This window comes from Gekko japonicus, unplaced genomic scaffold (genome assembly GCF_001447785.1).
Source record: "Gekko japonicus isolate JY-2015 unplaced genomic scaffold, Gekko_japonicus_V1.1 scaffold758, whole genome shotgun sequence".
In the NCBI taxonomy this organism is placed as follows: domain Eukaryota; kingdom Metazoa; phylum Chordata; class Lepidosauria; order Squamata; family Gekkonidae; genus Gekko; species Gekko japonicus.
Window position 1 is genome coordinate 641,541 of NW_015169197.1, and position 18,878 is coordinate 660,418.

Below are 18,878 nucleotides of genomic sequence, written 5' to 3' on the forward strand. Positions count from 1 at the left end.
GCAGAGATGGGGGGGAGGAAGTTGACTTACCCTCCTGCTTCTTCCTCGTTCTGGAACAGAATGAGGCTGGAAGCAGACGGCGGCCGGAAGAAGGGGGCAGGGCTTCACCATGTGACCGCCCCGGCCCCCGGTGCCCCTCTTCCAGAGCGACATACTGGCATGCTCCAGCCCGATTCGAGGCCTGTATATACCCCATAAAAGGAATGGTACATATTCAGGTGGTACCTATCCATCTACAAATGTCCATGTAGAAAATGTCCATGTTCACAGAAAATTTTCTCCGTGTACTACATGCTCATGAAGGAGGTGACAGTGATCCCAAAGCATACTCCCATGCCTCACCATGTACCTCACATACTGAGACACAGTGCAAATTAGTCCTGATTGATTGACTGCCTAACCTCCTATATCTATTCATATGACTCAGGCACAACCAAACCCAGAAAAGTGAGAGCTAAGAGATTGAAGTCTGTGTCAGGAAATGTCTCATTTGAAAGAGTCCCTACTGGGTGGCCAAGGAACAATAACAAAAGTACCCCACCTCCATCACTAATTCATCCCACATAATAATATTTTTCAAAACATCTTGTGACATGACAGGTTTAACGTAAAGGATGAGATCTTGTGTTTAGAACATGAAATTTTCAGGTCAAAAAAACTAGAAGCACTAGTACTTCCAAAGCTTTTGGGGTTGGAGCCAGCCAGGTTTTTGCTTTGGTTCAGCTGGCTTTTCCCCCTCTCAAGCTCACCAAATTCTTCTTATTACAGCCCCTTCCCCACATAACTTTTTTCCATGCAGCTTCCATAACACATACACCCCTCAGAATAACATTATAGGGTAGCCAAAGGAGACCCCTTCTACCTATTTTCACCAGCACAAAGGCTGGTTGGATTAAACCCATATCTATCTGACCCAACCAGTTTTGCCATTGGACATTTTCAAGGGCTCAAGAAATATTTTGCAGGATTACTGTCACTTAAATGATCCTGGGGAAAATCCTCCTTTAATTACTGTGACTGTCAGGGTGTTGAGGCTAAGGGGTGACTCAAGAAAGTTATCCTTTAATTAAGGAGAGTGTTCCTTATAACTAGGTTAAAGTTTCTGAGTTTAAACAAAATTCTTCTTATTCAACTGATACATTTCTACAGTTTCCAAAAATAAAAATAGGGCTTGTGAGTGGGTTACAGAAATTCGTGTTCTTTGTGAGGAAGTTACAGGTTTTTTGCTCATTTGTTCGAAGTGCTACCTGGAAATGAAACCCACCCCTCCAACGTGAAGAAAGGTGACTATAGCCTTAGGACTAATTCCCTTCCTATCCCTTCCTGTAAGTCCTTCCCTATCTGAAAAGTATGGAGACGGACGAGTGATTTCAACTCACATACTTTTATTACTGCAGAACAAGACAATTTGCTCGGCTCGCAGGCTGGCTTATATGTGCAAGGAAACACACACCTTAAACACCCCCCCACTCCCTGTATTGGCTATTTACAGTGGCCAAGAGTTCCATAGGCTCTCAGCCGGGAGCCTAGCCCCCCTATTGGTACGGTCTAGGATCTGCAGGGTCCATTGTCATTGTGAGTGAAGCTCAATGGCTTCAAACAACCACGTGGTGCCCTTGCCTCGCACGCGGTCTGGAATGAGTTCATTACACTCCTCTCCCCTTAGTCCAAAAGACACCCACACACAAAGTCCTTGAGATATGCCAGTGCCTTCCATTCCCATGTGGAGCGATGGAGTCCTCGGGTTGGCAGAGCCGGGGCCGATGCCGATGCACTCGGCGGAGTGCTGGCCGGCGACAGAGGAGTTGACATAGAAGTCTTGCAGGGTGTTGTGGGCTGCTGGGCTGGTGATCGAATGGGTGCAGGGCCTGTGGGGTACCACCTGGAGGTAAAGGTTCCTCCGTTTTGGGGGCAACCGGGTTCTCCAGGTCCTTCAGCTCCAGAGGCAGCGTGCACCGACGCAGCTGGTTGATGTGGCGGTGGAGAATTAGCCCATTCTCACCGGAGACCTTGTAGGAACGGGGCCCTTTAACTCTCACCACACTCACAGGGATCCACGGAAGGTCCTTGGCGAAGTTCCGCACATACACAGGGTCCTCCAGGAAGAAACCCTGTGTCGCGTCCTGCGTCTTGATGTCGGGTTCTCATTCCGGGCCCTGTCTGGGTGAAGTCGGTACAATCTTGTCGTGAGACATCTGCCTAGGTGTAGCTCGGCTGGGCTATGCCCCATGGTGGTATGCAGGGTGGTTCTCTGCCCGAAGAGGAACGAGGCCAACTTGTAATCCCATTCCTTGGTCTCTAGCCAGCGGAGCGTGTCTTTGGTGGTCCTCATCATGGTTCTGCTTGGCCGTTGGTGGCAGGATGGAACGGGGCCGAGCAGACATGGCGGATCCCATAATAGCTGGTGAATTCCTGGAACTCCACGGACATGAAGGCGGTCCCATTGTCCATTATCAGGGTGTCTGGGATGCCCTGGGCACTGAAGATCCGCCACATGGCTCTGATAGTGGACCTCAAAGAGGTTGACGGTACTGGGATGACCTCCAGCCACTTGCTATATGCCTATGGAGCCTATGGGGAGGGCGGGGTATAAATGTGAATAATAAATAAATAAAATAAATCAACCAAAATGAAAAACAGCTGCCCCTGGAACAGTCCCACAAAGTCCAGATGAAGCCACAACCAGGGGCGGTGAGAGGACTCCCAGGCCCTCTCTGGGGCGCTAGGCGGTTCTGGGTGATATGCTTGGCACGGCTGACATCTTTTACCTTCTCCTCTATGTCCCGGTTGAGCCCCAGTCACCAGACGTAACTCCTTGCGAGTGCCTTCATCCTCCCCCCAGGGTGGTGTTCGTGCAGAGCCTCTATGACACATTGCTGGAGAGGCACCGGTATCACCACCCAACCTCCCCACATCAAACAACCCTTATACGCTGACAACTCGTCCTTCCATGTGATGAATGGCATGAATTCGGGGCCCACCTTGGCCATAGGCCATCCCCTCCCCACCCAGTCCAAGACCCGACAGAGAACCTTGTCCTGGGCCATCAGGCGGGTGACCTCCCGCACATGAACCGGGCACTCAGGAAGATCTTCCAAGAGGGCGACCATGTGGGCTGGGGCTGGGTAGGGGTCCACGGTGGGCAATGGACGAGCACGTATGTGTAGCCCACCATGAAAATGGACCAGTGCAGGACCCGGGGTGAAACCATCTGAGGCGTTTGACGGTTGGGGGCTAGGAGACCCAAGAGGGGCTTATGGTCTGTCACCACTGTAAAGGGCTGGCTGTAGAGATAGTGGTGGGGTTTTTTTACTCCTGCCACTATCGCCAGCCCCTCCTTGTCCGTGGGTGGATCCCTTGGACATCCACGGCGAACCCCAGAAACTTGATGCGAGACACACTGAGGAGGCATTTTTCTTTCTTTACCTTGAGGCTGGCGGGGTCGCACATCTTGAGCAATTTCCACAGCCGCCAGAGCCGATCAGCAAAGGTGGTGGGATCCGGTGCCACGATGATCACATCATCTAAAAATGACTGCACTCCTGGGATGCCTTTGAGCACGGAATCCATAAAAGATTGAAAGATCCCCGAGGCCACACACACACCAAACTGTAGTCTATTGACTTTAAACGCCCCCCCCGTGCGTAGTGATCGTCTGCGCCTCTGCAGAGGCCGCATAGACCGGTAACTGCTGGTAGCCCTGTGCCAAATCCAGCTTGCCGAAAATTCACGTGTGGCCAGGATGTGGCTTACCACCGGAACTGGGTAAGCATAGTCATGTAAGGCTTTGTTTATCGTGCATTTATAATCTGCACATATACACACATCCTCGTTTGGCTTCACCAGCGTGACGAGGGGGGATGCAACCGGTTCCAGCACCCCCTTCTCGACCAGGCGATCGAGCTCCACCTCAATTTTAGGCTTCATAGCGATGGGGGGAAGATGGGCTTTTATACGGATGGGCCAGACATTGGAGTCAAGGTCCAGTGAAATGGGGGCCCCGGTGTACCTCCCCAGAGTCCCATCGAATACCCGAGGGAACTCCACGCACACAGCCATGAAGTCCGGCGGCCGGATCTGGTTTACCCCAGTAATTGTAAGTCCCAGGGGCCCAGCAAACTAGAGAGGCGCCCTTCTACTACCAACAGGTCCAACAACCATGAAAAGTCTTAAAACTGTACTCGGAACTTGCCCCAGCTCCGGACCACCACAGGGTTCTTATTAACGTCCCGCAACTTGAGCCCCTGTGGCTTGTGCAGATGGGGTCCCCCCTGCCGACAGAGGGCATGCAACATCTTAACCGAAATGATGGAAAAGGATGAGCCCTTGTCAATTTCCATTTGGCAGGGGGACCCCTTAATAAGAACAGTCACATGCACCTTGTCCGGGCCATCAAGGGGCAAGTTACATGCCAGTTGCTGCTGCATCACCGAAATGGAGTGCAGTTCCATCAATTCCAGCTGTGCCGTGGTTCGCTGTCATTGTCCTTTGGAGCAGCAAACCTTGGCTATGTGGCCGGCCTTGTTGCATGATCGACAGACGGCATTCCGGAATCTGCAAGACCGGCGTTCATGCATGTCGCCACAGCTGGTGCAGCTTTCACTGAGGTGGATCCCGTTGGGCGTTCAGGGCGCTGGGACGGCCTGCGGTGGACCATCAGGATCTCCTCATCCTCGGAGCCGTTGGAGCCTACAGATGCTTGTTTTCGGTGGACCACCTTGCATGGCAGTCTTGGTGGACCTTCTCATAAGCGGTGGCCTCCCGGATCGCTTTGTTGGGATCTAGGTCATATTGGCTGACCAGCTTCCTCCAGAGCTTGTGCTCCCATAGGCCCAAGAGGAATTGATTAAGGAGCACATCAGCCAGATCTGGGAACAACCACCTTGTGGCGGCCCATCGCAGAGCCGCAAGAAAAGTAGAGGTGGTCTCGTCAGGGCCCTGGATCTTTGCAAAAAAGTCCATCTGCTCCACAAATGTTGTTGGTTTGGGAGCCAGGTGGTCCGAAAGCGCCTTGACCAAAGTGGTGTATGACTCATCTTTGGTCAGCTGGGGCACTATCAGGTCCTTCAGTAGAAGATGAGCCTCCATACCACAGTGCCGGAGGTGGTACATCTTCTTCTTACCCGGATCGGTGACATCATGGATGGTGAAGTGGCTCTCAAGGGTCTCCAGCCAGGTTTCCCATTGCGATGGTTGGGAGATGTCGAAAGCAGAGAGGCTCTCGGATGCGGCAGCCATCTTACGATTCCATGTGGGAGAGATGCTCGGGACTGGTGGCAGTGATTGGTGGCAAGGAACAGTACGGTGCTGCTCTTGGGGTCAGCGGTGCGATGCTCGGTGCTGGGAGCGGTGCAATGAGTGGCAACCGGAGATGCAGCACGAGGTGAAGCGGCATGCGGTGATCTCGGCACGGAGACTCAATGCGATGCTCGGTTCGTGGTCTCAGTTCAGGGGAGGATGGATCCCAGCCTCCTCGCCAGTGAAAAGTACGGAGATGGACGAGTGATTTCAACTCACCTACTTTTATTACTGCAGAACAAGACAATTTACTCGGCTCGCAGGCCGGCTTATATGTGCAAGGAAACACACACACCTTAAACACACACCCACTCCCTGTATTGGCTATTTACAGTGGCCGAGAGTTCCATAGGCTCTAGTCCAGGAGCCTAGCCCCCCTATTGGTGCGGTCTAGGATCCACAGGGTCCATTGTCATTGTGAGTGAAGCTCAACGGCTTCAGATGACCGCGTGGAGCCCTTGCCTCACACGCGGTCTGGGATGAGTACATTACACTATCATTCTACAACACAGACTTTCCATCTAAAAAAAATAATCCTCCGAGCATACTCCAGCAACCAGGGCTGCTGAAAAAGAAGAACTTTTGAATACCAAGTTCTGAGAGGGGCAGTCATCGTGGAATCTTGCGGAACTGTCGCTAAACATTTCTCAGCTCTTTTACTGAAAGGGAGGGGAAATGGGCCAGTCAGCTTCTCCCACCACCTAATCTACCTCACATGATAATTATAAATGGGTAGAATTCATACATAGCCCTGAGGTCCATGGAGGAAGAATAAGATACAAATGTATAGATTGGGGGACTGTAGTGCACATAACCATAATTATCTGATATGTGCTGATATGTGCTAACAGCAGTTCATGTGATTTGTTTTCATATGATGCTCAGTTTGGGCCTAGATGTTATGTGGGAAGCCTAGAGAGAATTTTTACATGGGGTACTGTGGTGTTTGCCTGTGGTGAATTTTTGATGATACTCCATATTATTTTATTGCGTAATAAATAGATTTTGAAAGGAATATCTGTACTGTGGATGGAAACAATATGAGCCTATTTTGTATTCCTCTAGAGAGTTATTCATGATATTTTATATGTATCATACCAGTACTTAGCAGCTTTTATACAGAAGGGTGAATATAAAATGATATTTAAGTAAGGGGCATTTATTCATTTTGGGGGTGTTCTGTGGACAAATTATGTTCCCTTAAAATAATTAATTGCACTACCTAACACCTTGATTGCATTTCTACTTCATATTTTCTTGCACAAATAAACTCACGGTTTGTGCTGCTGGAAAAACAGGTTTTGAACGATGGCAGAATGTCAGCTCCTGGATGGTTGGTTTCATTTAACAGGGCTTCCCATGAATTTATGAACTGTTCTACAACATCTTCTGCCAGCACCAAATGGCAGTCTTTAGGCAGCAACCCAATGTGTGTTTTGCTATATAATAAACACAGTATTTACACGGTCTGTGGACTCGGTGAGAAATAAAAAAGCAGGGGGCACTTTCTACATTTGCGTTGATTTTATTCCTTCCACTAAATGAAATGTTGTATGGAGTTCTTGAGGGAAAGCCCTGGCATTGAGACAGTCACGTGAGATATGAGTTCCAAATATCCTTAACAAAACTTCTGACACTGATCTGATTTTCTTCTCCTGATTGAGTGACAATGTGGTTTAAGATATTGTTTCCCGACTTTTATGGTGGTTGTATATGTGTGTGAGTGTGGGTGGGTGTGTTTTCCCCAGGAATATTGCTGCTTCTAAAGAAATTCTGCTCCAAATCGACTGCCTCATTTTTTAAGCAATAAATGGCAAACCAGGGTGGTGCTGAATAAGCATGCTTATATGGAATTTCTCTTTGAAAAGCCCCACTCGTTAGGCCCTCTAACACTTCAGTTGATATTTCTGCAGTGCAAACACGATAGTAGAAAATTAAGTTGCCCCAGCAAATTCAGTTTCAGAGAAATTTGTTATGAATAAAATGCTGCTGCTGGCCTTAGAACATTGAATTTCTCCACCAAATAATATCTGAGAAATACCACTTCAGAAGAAATCAGCTCTAAATAATTGATAAATTTGGTTTGTTTAGAAACCTTTTGACCCCTGTAATAGAAAGTAAAAACACATTTCAGTTATTAAAGTCACATATATTCCCTCTGGTAGGGGAAGCTTTTAATTTTAAGCTGGGCTCTGTTGGGGCCATTTGATAAAGCTAGGAAAACCTTTTCAAGCGCTGCTAGAGGATTTGGGTCAGCTTCCCTTGGGGAAATGGCAAAAGATAAATTTGTAGCTTTTCATTTTTAACACATAAGAAAACTTCAGAGATTTTAAACATCAAGACCTATTGAAACTGAAAGACAGACTTCTCGCTCTAGTCCTCTCTAACCCCCTTTTCATCTTCCCTTTTTTTTCTTTTTCTATAAAATAACTTTATATTCTCGTGTTGTGCTATTTTCTGGAATAGAGGCCATAATAGTGAGGCTTTTTAAAAACTTATGCTACTCAAGACTTGTAAACATGAAATTAATTTTAAAAATAGAAGGAGTGTTTTTGGTGATTTTATCACTGAATCGTGTTCCTCAAATCCAAAATGTTTAGGGCAGCAGCTGCAAACAAAACCCTCTCTCTCTCTCTCTCTCTCTCTCTCTCTCTCTCTCTCTCTCTCTCGTGTGTGTGTGTGTGTGTTCATAAGAAATACGCATGCAAATAGATGCATTGATTAGTCTGTTGAAAGAACACGTACCTTGAGTTGGACAGTCAAGGACACTGGTGTTAACAGGAGCCCTACTGATCCATATATACTACAAATTTTGGACCGCTCATGCCATAAGTCTTATTTCAATTAGATTTCTTATTCTTCCTACTTGATACCATTTTTTTAAAAAAAATGAACCATGTATACATCAAGAAGATGGGCACTGGATGGGATGTGGGTATTTTTACAAGTGACACTAGAAACTCTTTCTAGTCTGGGGAGTATCACATGTGCTATGTGAATGTTGCTGATGAAGTATAGAAAAGGGCGGAAGCCATTTTAAATCAGGATTTTTTTAGCTTTTTTTCATTCACTTTACAGATGTCAGAATATAGAAATAAGCCTAAGGATTTGTTGTGAGATGAGCTGAAGGTTTAACATTCTTGAAAGGAATTGTAATAGAAGCTCTAAAGATTTTTGAGGGAGCTGAAATTATTTATTTATTTATTATTCATTAAATTCTACTTTTAGGCCACCCTCCCCGGAGAAACAGGACTCAAGGAGGCGCACAACAGTGATAATGGCTTTGCAAATCTTAAAATGTTTCAGACTTATAAAATTCTTAAAACACAATCTGCAATAGCCTAAGCCAATCTGATGGTGATAATGCCTGAAGTATCATTGCCTCATAGTGGAGGGGGCAGGGAAAGAAGTAGAGGAGTGCCAGACTAGATGGAGGACTGTCGCTGTCCTCAACCAAATGCCATGGAACATCTTTGCCTTACATGCCCTGTGGAATGGCAACAAGTCCCACGGGGCACTGATGTTATTTGGCAGAGAGCCCTAGCCCTAGTTGAGGGCAGCCAGATGTCTCTCGGGGTGGGAACCACAATGAAGTTCCTATCTCCTGAGTGTAAGGCTCTTCTGGGGGTATACCAGGAGAGGCTGCCCTGAAGGTACATGTGACCCAGGCCATTAAGGGCTTTAAAGGTTAACACCAGAACCTTGAACCCAATCTGATACTTCACTGGAAGCCAGTGCAGCTTACACAGCACAGGTTGGATATGTGCCATACAGGGGTCCCAGTAAGGACCCGCGCGGCTATGTTCTGGATCAGCTGGAGTTTCTGGGTCAGCCACAAGGGCAGCCCTATGTAGAGTGAGTTACAGTAGTCCAGTCTGGAGGTGACTGTTGCATGGATTACTGTAGCTAGGTCAGGGCAAGACAGGTAAGTGGCTAGTTGTCTGACTTGGTGCAGCTGGTAAAACGCCAGTCTGGCAACATTTGTGATCTGGGCCTCCGCTGACAAAGAGGTGTCCAGAATCATACCCAGGCTCTTGACAGTTGGTGCCAATAATAAGGGAACGCCACCAAAAGCTGTGAGTCAGCCCCCCAAACCCATGTACTGCCCTAGCCAGCCACAGAACTTCCATCTTATCAGGATTCAGTCTCAACCAACTCTGTTTTAACCATCTCACCACAGCCTCCAAACCCACAGCCAAATTCACAGGCGTGGTATCTGGCCAGCCACCCATCAACAGATACAGCTGGGTGTCATCAGTGTACTGGTGACATCCCAGCCCAAAACTCTGCACCAGCCAGGAAGGGTGGCACATGTAGATGTTAAATAACAGCAGTGCCCGCTGTTATTCCTTGGACCATTATTCATTGGGACCAGTATTTTTTTAATTCTTTTTTTACTGATTGATCAATTGATTTTGAAACTTTATGTCATGCCCCAACCAGAATCTCCTTTCCAAGGCAGCTCACAAATTATTTTTTTAAAAATTAGAATATTGTAATAATCATCACACTTAAAAAACTACCCTCACTAAGATTAAATATATTATTTAAAAATACCTTAATGCATATTATTGACACAACTGTATAAAAACAGTTCAGCATATTTCTTCACACTGTGCCACATATCTGGAACATAATTCTAGGCGTCACCCATGGAACTTCAGGAGGCAAGTAACCTCCACTGGAGATGGTTAATCTTCTATATTCAGAATCTGACAGTGTACAATTTCATTCTATTTCTTCCTAGAAGTGTTCACCTGCAAGTGTCAGAAGGTTTCTGAACACCCCAAGTATGTAAGTATTTTAGACCTTGTGATCAATTTCATCATGCTTGGAAGTCTCGGTGTTTATTTTAATAATTATTCATTGGGAGCCAAAGAACCATGCAATCCCTTAGGCATCCCTAAGAGGACCTGAGTTTCTGTTTCTCGAGCAAATGCCCAGCTTTATGGCAAATGTTTTTGAAACTACGGAGACTCAAAAACAGATTGTGAAATGGGGTGGGGGGGTTGCTGTTCAAAGAAATAAAGGAGAGAAGTTGCACTGACGACTTTACATTTTTAAGCATGTCTGGAGATTGCCCTTCAGATCCTGGCCTCTATATGACACAGAACCATGTTGTCAAAGGTGAGGGGTCTTCTTTCAAGATGGACAAAAAGACAAAGACCTGTGTCAGTTGTTGTATCTCAGAAATGAGATCTTCTTTAGGAGCACTTCACAAAATCTACTATTAAAGCCGTAAATGGAAATGTTTCAGGGCTAGACGCAGGGGGCTTTTTTAAAATACTTGGGACAGAGCAGCTCACACAGAAGCATGTGCCTATGGACTGTCCTGGTTTAGACATTGTTGCTTTGGAGCCTTCAAAAATTTTCTCTTTGGAGCTCCAGGATGTGCCAGCAGAGGCAGGCAAAAGCTGTTAAAAGAGCATCTGAATCAGTCCTTAATAAGACTGTGCGGCTGACTTTCCATGTAATAAATCAAAGATGAACACAGGCACGCCAGTTGAGAGCAATCAAAACAACCCTCAAGGAATCCCACATATGAAGGCCTTTTTCATCAAATCCTTGGCAGAATTTGGTAATCGCTCAGATCAAAGCCAGCCCAAAGCACTGGGCAATGACAGCATTCCTCTAAGATTTCTTAAATATTTGGGCCCAAGATTCTATGGTGGGTATGTTGCGTGTTTCCTGGAAGCTATGGCTACCAGAAAATTCCTTCTATTTTGGAAGAGATCAAAGGTCCCAAGGGAAGGAAGCTGCCTGATGTTTCCAGCACCTTATATGCTCTGTTACTCTGTACCCCACATCCAAGGTCAAACATTCTTTCTGTGATTCCGATTAAGACAGATTCCTGGAAACCTTTGAGTCATACCCCACTCCCGGCAAACAAATATACCAGAAAAATGTATCAAAACCGTAAAGATAACTTAAATATACACCAGTCACCCAATTGATTATATATGCACATATTGGTCTTGTAGAAGTAGATGTATTTAAATATGGAGAGGAATTTAGGTTCATCTAATGGCAGCATACTCCTCCAGCACCAGAAGCCTTTCTCTGAAATAAGAGGCTCTTCAAAAACACACTGATGCTAGCTGAGAAGTGTGGTAGAATACATTCCATTATGCCTCAATCTCCCAGGACATCTAACCTGGTTGAAAAATGCATACCCCTTGCATAGAATAACAGAGAATTCCTATTTGTCTTAGCAAGACTATATCTTGCTAATAGTTACTTATTATAAAAATAGGTGTTGTACAACACCTTAATGCAACAAATTAATGACATGTAAATTGCACTTTGCACTTTGTTCAGATTTCAGAAAAGTTAATAATAGCTCATTTCCCCACAATGTATGGCTTAGTCTAGAAATTCTCTTTGACACTTCATTTGTATAGTTAAGCCTTTACTACAGCTAACATATGGTTGGAAACAAATGGTCAGAAACTTTCCTTTGTGTACAGAATTTGCCACTGTGTAGCCCCATATCACCAACACTTCTATGATCTGCTGGGGGTGTCAGTGCTATAAAGGGAAGCCCTCTTTGCTCACCTATTCCTTCTGATATGAAGAACAGATACCATGAGCATCAGACAGAGCACAGGCACATACCGGCTGTCCCTAAATAGATGCAATGTTCCCTTTGACTTCAATTTCAGATATTGAAAGAAAGGAAATCACTCAAAGATGAGGCCTGATCGAGGCGGGGTCTATGGCACAGCAATGGCGGATGCCTTTCCCAGCTCTCTGGGAAGGCATGCCATACAGCAGCGAGGGGGGGGAAGGTGCTGCTGGATCGGCACCTCCATGGGGGTTCGGGGGGACCTCTCAAGCCATAGGGCTTTTGAGGGTGAGCCTCTTTTCCTGCTACCTGCAGGGAGATGGAGGCTCCCCTCCGCCCTGATGGTCCCTCCCGCTGACTGCGTCCTCTCAGCGAGGCCATAAGCTGTGTTGATCCGGTCAAGCGCAGAAGATCTAGTGGAGGAGCGATCAAGAACGTGGTCAAGATAAAGACCAACAATGAACTGTGAGTTAAGGAGCGAACTGTGAGTTAAAATGAGCGAATTGTCTTCAGAAGAGAAAGTCCCCCCCAAAGGAAAAACTTTTTGAGCAATCAGAATTGTGCTGAGAGAGGCACGCCTCTCAGATGCATTTACATAAGCGGAGGGGGGAGAGAGAGAAACTATTGTAAACGGATACTTTGAAGCGAAATCCCCCCCTGAAACCTCTTAAGCGATTGAATCGTTCTGAGAGAGGGATGTCTCTCTGACGCATTTATAAAAGCAGAGGAGGGGAGAGAGAGAGAGACAGCTGTAAATGGACATTTCTGAAAGACTTTATTTTTAAGCATACAGGCCTGTTGTGGGAGATTTCCATGAACATCTAAGCGATTAAACAGCTTAAAGCGATTTTCAGAGCCAGGGAGAAAGCGATTTTATATTGAAAATAAAGCATTAAAAGGAGGACACTCCAAAAAAGTTGGCGAAAACAACTCCGAGAAGAAGGGAAGTAGACGTTATTGCACTTATAGCGGAAGCCACCAAGCCGATTCTGGAGCAACTTGTTGGTATTAACCATCAGCTTGCCAAGATAAATCAACAATTTGTGTCCCAGCAGCTCCAGTTGGCAATGATAGCAGAACAAATGGAACTGAGGGATTTTAAAGCGAAAGAGATGGACACTAAATTAAACAGCGATTTCAACAAGAAAAGGAGAAAAAGTACAAGAGAAACAGGAAAGATTTACAAGGACTTAACTCCTTCCTTGCAAGCGTTCTCAGAAAGTGTCACCTTAAATCCTGCTGAGAGAAAAGAGCTTGAATTTGCCTTCACAATCAAGAAACTTTTGAGATGCCACTGGGCCCCGAGGGCGAGACCAGAGAGGGAGAGGCTCAAGAGTGGTGGTTTTATCCCTTTGAAGATGGAGGAAGACTGGTTTTTGATTACTAACGGTAGCTTAACAGGGAATGATCTCCTAACCTTGGGTTTTTAGTGTAGTGCAGGTTGCTTTTCTTTTTCCCTAGTTGTAGTTACCCTTTCCCTATTTTTTCTTAGTAGTTTTTGTAGTATTAAAAAAATAAAAAATCCCCTCCGGGGGCTTAAAAAAAAAAAAAGAGATGAGGCCTGATCCACACATTTGACTAAACATTTCTTCTGAAAAATCTCTCATGCTCCTCTCGCACATGCAACATAATATGCCTGTTTGCACAGACAACTAGGGCTTTTAAAAAAAAAAGAGGTGCCAGAACTCTCAAGAGGGAAATGAAGTTTTCAATCTGTATACTGAAAACTCATGAACTTTTAAACATGTTAAAAATAATTTTGTCGAAGAGGTTCCGGAGCTCTGTTCTGCCATGTTCCCCCAGAAAAAAAGCCCTGGAGCAATCTTTCCATTTCCTGTTTTTGAAGAATAATGATGCAAATTGTCCATATACACAAGTATACCTTAAGTCAATGGGGACACACCAGCACTGACACAGCCCCACTATACCTAATATCACTGAGATTAGTGTAGAAAGCAGCTAATGTTTGCAAGCTGATGCCTACCAACCTAGAAGGTAGCGTCTTGGCAACAGATAGCCTTCCCTTGATGATTCAGTGCTTTCACTACAGCAGGTCATCAGCAAACTCAACATGTACTGACATTTAGAGGCTGCCATGAGACCCTTCAGCTCCATCTGTAGCCATTACCACGATGACGATGATGATGATGAAGAAGAAGAAGAAGACGATGATGACGATGAAGAAGAAGATGATGATGACGATGAAGAAGAAGATGATGATGACGATGATGATGATGACGACTCTGGCCAGTCTCCTCCAGCACCCAGACTCCTGCTACAGGGCAATTGGTCAGTTGAGGAAAGTCAGGTGGGGCTTTGAGTCTGCCATTTCATTATTTAGAGCTATGAAGGTGATTCTGTGTGGAAAGGTTTTTGGAATTGCAAGTCATCTAAACCATAGAAGGACTGTGATGTTTTCCACATGGATCCCTTCCCTCTCTCTCTTTTTTTTTTACAAAGAGTGGGTGGAAGAGCATGGATAGCAGCACAGTGAATAAAAATGCTTGTTTAACAGTCCAGTGGGATTAGGCACCTGCTTCTATTGTGGCCCATCACCCACTTTGAGGGCCACTTCACATTAACAATAACAATAACAATAACACTTTCGATTTATTGATCGCTCTTTCCCACACACCTGTGGGCTCAGAGCGATTTACAGTTACTCTTTGACAATTGGACTAACAATATTCGTGGGGGATAGAGAAGACAACATACACCATTTTTAATTACACACACATTGCAGCTAGCCGGGGCTTCATCTGCGGGCTGGATCAATCGTGTTCTGACGGCATGTATTCTTGTCGGCTGGCTGATGACGTCAGAGCTTCTTGATGTCGTGCTGCCACGCTGCCACCGCCTGGTCGACTCGCTCCACTGCAGGGAAGCCGAAACAGCTCTTTCATCTTTCAATCTTGCCGCGCCTCAGAAGTCACACTCGGCAGCTAACACCTTCCCAAAGGATGTGGTGTGCCCACCCCCTTACGGGTGGTCCCCAATTTATCTACTTGCCGAAGCTTTCGAATCGCTGGGTAGACGATGAGCTAGGACAAGGCTTGGTTGCTCACACCAGCACGGGGCTAGGACTGCCAAAGCTTGGCAGTTCAGATGTTATAGTTAAGCAGGAGGAAAATCCCCTGTGCCACCCCTCCCTAATGACAAGCACATGAATACCAGAACCACACAAGCAGGGCCACTTGAATGTATATTTTACATCCAATTATTAACTGGCTTAGCCCAGACTAGCCCAAACTTGTCAGAGCTCAGAACCTAAGTGGGGTCAGCCATGGTTAGTATTCTGATGAACCAATACAAACAACCGCGATATGGTTACTAAGAACTTATATAAATTTCTATGCAATCTCTTCAATTACCATCCTAGACCTTAGAAAGATCTTTAACAATAATAGATGGCAAAGAATTTTACAGTTCATGTAATTTTTCTATATTGAATAAAGCGCTTAGGTCAAATACCAGTTCATATAGTCATTCTGAACTTGCAATTGTCAATGTCTTCGTCCATTCAAAGTTATGTGACAATCCCTCCTTTTTATGTTGTAAATGTCAGTCAAAGACACATTCGTTCTCCACTTCTATTAATAGTACATCCACGGCTCCGTGCCAGTGGGACGGCTCGAAAACCCGTTTCTGCTCTTCTTCAGGGCAAATTCCACAGCAGAGGAATCTCGCGAATCCTCCATTTGACAATTCAGCAAACTCCACTCTGAGGGAGGGAAGTGGATGGAGTCTGCCACAGCTTCCTACACTAGCTAAATTTTGCACTATTTATTCCATTCCAGCTAATAGATATGCTACCTGCGTGGCTTGCATGTAGGGCTGCCAGTTCCGGACTGGGAAATTCCTGTAGATTTCAGGGTTAGAGTCTAGGGAGGGTGGGGTTTGAGGAGGGGAGGGATCATAGAGGCCGCTCTCAAAAGCTGCCATTTCCTCCAGGGTCACTGATATTTGTCACCTGGAGATAAGTTGTAATCCCAGGAGATCTCCAGCCACTACCTTGAGGTTGGCAGCCCATGTCTAGGCAGCTGTCCCAATGATGCCCAACAAAGGGCTACCACCTGGAAGCTGGCAATCCTATTTGCACATAATATCATGTCCTTTTGCAACTGATGCCCTCTGTCCCTTTACATATCTGCTTGTTGCTAAATAAGGCACACCTTATTTTCACTATCTGTTTAAATTCAGCAACAGGAGCAGAAGGGAAAGAAATCTTTGGCTTGGTCTGGACCTACAAATACTATGAAATGTTGTTTTTTCCTGACTCGCCATCTCCCACAGATGTTCAAGCCTGTTTTCTCTCTTCCTCCCTCTAATTGTTTACACTTCTGAATATTAAGCTATGTAAAAAAAGGGTAATTTTAGTAACATAAATATAATCTTTATATAGTCTTGATTTGGACTCATAGGGTAGAAAAGCAGGACTGAATTTTGGGAAGTGGTTTGTCCTTGCAGGTGAAATATGGTTACTGTTCCTGCCTGGATTTGATTAATTTACCAGAAGCAGGAAAGGCCATTTTTACAAGGATTTTTAAGTTCCACTCTGGTAATTCTGGCTTATTTATGAAGCTGCTTGATCTGAAGCCTTTCTTAGTAAATGATTATTTACCTGAATGTGATGAGGAAATCCTCGAGGAACGAGAAGGAAGTATTTCCACCATCATCCCTCTCCTTTTCATCCCAGATATCAGCCAATGTCACTTGTAGAGAGGGTTTTGGACTGCATTAAAACAGGTTTGGAACTGCAATGTGTTCTCACCATGGGTATGATTCTGGTGGCCACAGAATCATAACATTCAGAGACCCAACGGATTCAGTTTGGGGGTTTTTTTGGAGACTCAAAGGCAGTTTAGAAGAGAGCTAGTAGCAGTGGCAGGACTGGGCTTGTAGAGTGGGGAGCACAGTGGTCAATGGTAGGTGGAGCCAGAATCAACAATAATTAATTCTGGTTTTGTCCCCATCATGCTTCCTTCAACATCTCAGAAGGTGACAACTGCATCGAGAAGGCATTCCAGAAGCACTTCTCCAATAGTACAAAAGGGGGTCCCTGAGCCTTATGCAGGTATCAGCTTCACACCGGCTCTCCTTTTGCCAGTGTGCTTACAATGACAGTAGGCATACCTAATGCAGGAGAGACGTCCTGCCACAAACCCACCACTCAACATACTAGTTAGAAGGTTAAGATCTGAGATGATGAAAGATAGGAATACTGCCAGTTTGATCTGAAACTCAAATCCCTTGTTCAAGAACTCATTGTCCACATTATAAAGTAACACAAAGCAAGGAGTTCTTTGGTCACATGTAGAAGCCAAACACATTAAGAGCCAAACACATTAACTACTGTACTACCTGCCCAAACTGGATTAAGGGTAGCTGGTTTCAAGAAAAGAGACCTTGGAGGATTTCAATACTTTTCCTTTCAATATGCTTTTCTTTTTGGATACTCTGGTAACAATAGGATTGAGAGCATATGCAGAAGGTCTCTCGTTACAAATAATAGCACAATCCTATGCATGTTGAATCAGAAGCCAGTCTTTCCATATACAAATAAATGCACTCTCAAGCAAGTGTGTATATCCTGCTTCTTTGTGCAATTGTTATATTGCTCCAGCTCATTACCTTTATTCTATTCAATAACTGAGTTACTGAAGAAGTTATATTCTCTTTACCTTTCCCCTTCTTCAACTTCCCACAGCCATGAAAAAGGATAAAATTTATTTCCTGACACTAGGAGAGAAGTGTTATTTCCTAACACTAAGAGGGAAGTCTTATTTTGCTGCTATATGCCTGTGAACACTGCTCCCCAGGACTTCTCCTCCCCCAGATTTCTCCCCTCTGTGTAGCTGTTTCAGGCTGCCTTCTGCAGTCCCTTTAAAGAACTGCAGAAGACAGGCCAAAAAAACCCAGCAGCCAGCAGAAAGGGGGGATCTCCCAGGAAGGGACATTCCTTCCACCTGTCTGCTGGCTGCAGCAAACCCCGGCCAGCAGAAAGGGGGGGTGAGATCTCCTGGGAATGGACTTCCACTTTTCTGCTTGGCACAGTGAGCTCCAGCCAGCAGAAAAGGGGGGGGAGAGATCTTCCAGGAAGGGGCTTCCCTTCCACCTCCCTGCTGGTCGCAGTGAGCCCGAACCAGCACGGGGGGAGATCTCCAGGAAGGGAGTCCCCCTGCTTTGTCCAGGCTGCAGTGATCTAAAAGCTGTGGAAAGCCAAAAGCAGGGTTTAAATGCCTGGGAGCTATTTAAACCCTGCTTTCTGCTCCTGTGAAAAGCCACGAGGACCTGCAAGCAGAGTTTAAATGGCTCTGAGCCATTTAAAGCAAACAGCTGAGCAGCGGGAAGCTCCGAGCCACTCAGCTATTTCTCATGAAGAGCAGAAAGCATATTAAACCCCTGCTTTTTGCTCTTCATGAATTGTCACAAACCACCATGAATTGCACCAAAATGTGTGGTAGTTCATCCCGGTAGTTCATCTGGTTCATGAACCCCAGACAGGCCAAAATTCATGACGAACTTTGGTTCATCAGCCAGTTCATGCCCAACATTTCATAGAAGCCTTGGGTTGGAAAACTATAGGTGTTCCAGGGTCATAATTGTACATAGTTTGAATCGCTGGGAGGGGGCATTGCTTCTGCCCTTGATAAATGCTATCCCAAATCCAGACCTGTGGGATGTTTCAGTTTGCTGACTCCTGCTGGTCCATGTGCTCCACCAGGGTGGCCAATTTGCTGTTCCCTAGACTGGTTGTGTGTGCAAGTGAGAAGTGGGCAAATGCCACAGAAGATGAATTTTATTGTGTTAATGTAGTCAATGCTCCCTGTTCCTTCACTTGAGCAAGTAACAAGATGAAGACCCTCATCAGCCCTGAATGGATGGCCACAACACACACATCGTGAATTGGGTATTGAATGGGCAGCCTGGCAGCCAGCAGTATGTGGTACCACCTGCATGCTCATCTCCCCTTGAAGCACCAGCCTGGTAGCACCAACCAGGTAGCTAGCTAATA

The 18,878-nt window shown here is 45.7% G+C and overlaps 1 protein-coding gene across 1 annotated transcript in view; it reads left to right on the forward strand.

Annotated features, from left to right (window-relative positions):
* Nucleotides 1-5,225: 5,225 nt before the first annotated feature.
* LOC107114733 (POU domain, class 3, transcription factor 3) overlaps nt 5,226-18,878 on the forward strand; it is a 167,381-nt gene continuing 153,728 nt past the window's right edge. The window contains exon 1 of the mRNA XM_015416322.1: nt 5,226-5,299. Within this exon, the coding sequence (XP_015271808.1) occupies nt 5,226-5,299 (74 nt within the window). The remainder of the gene's footprint in view (nt 5,300-18,878) is intronic.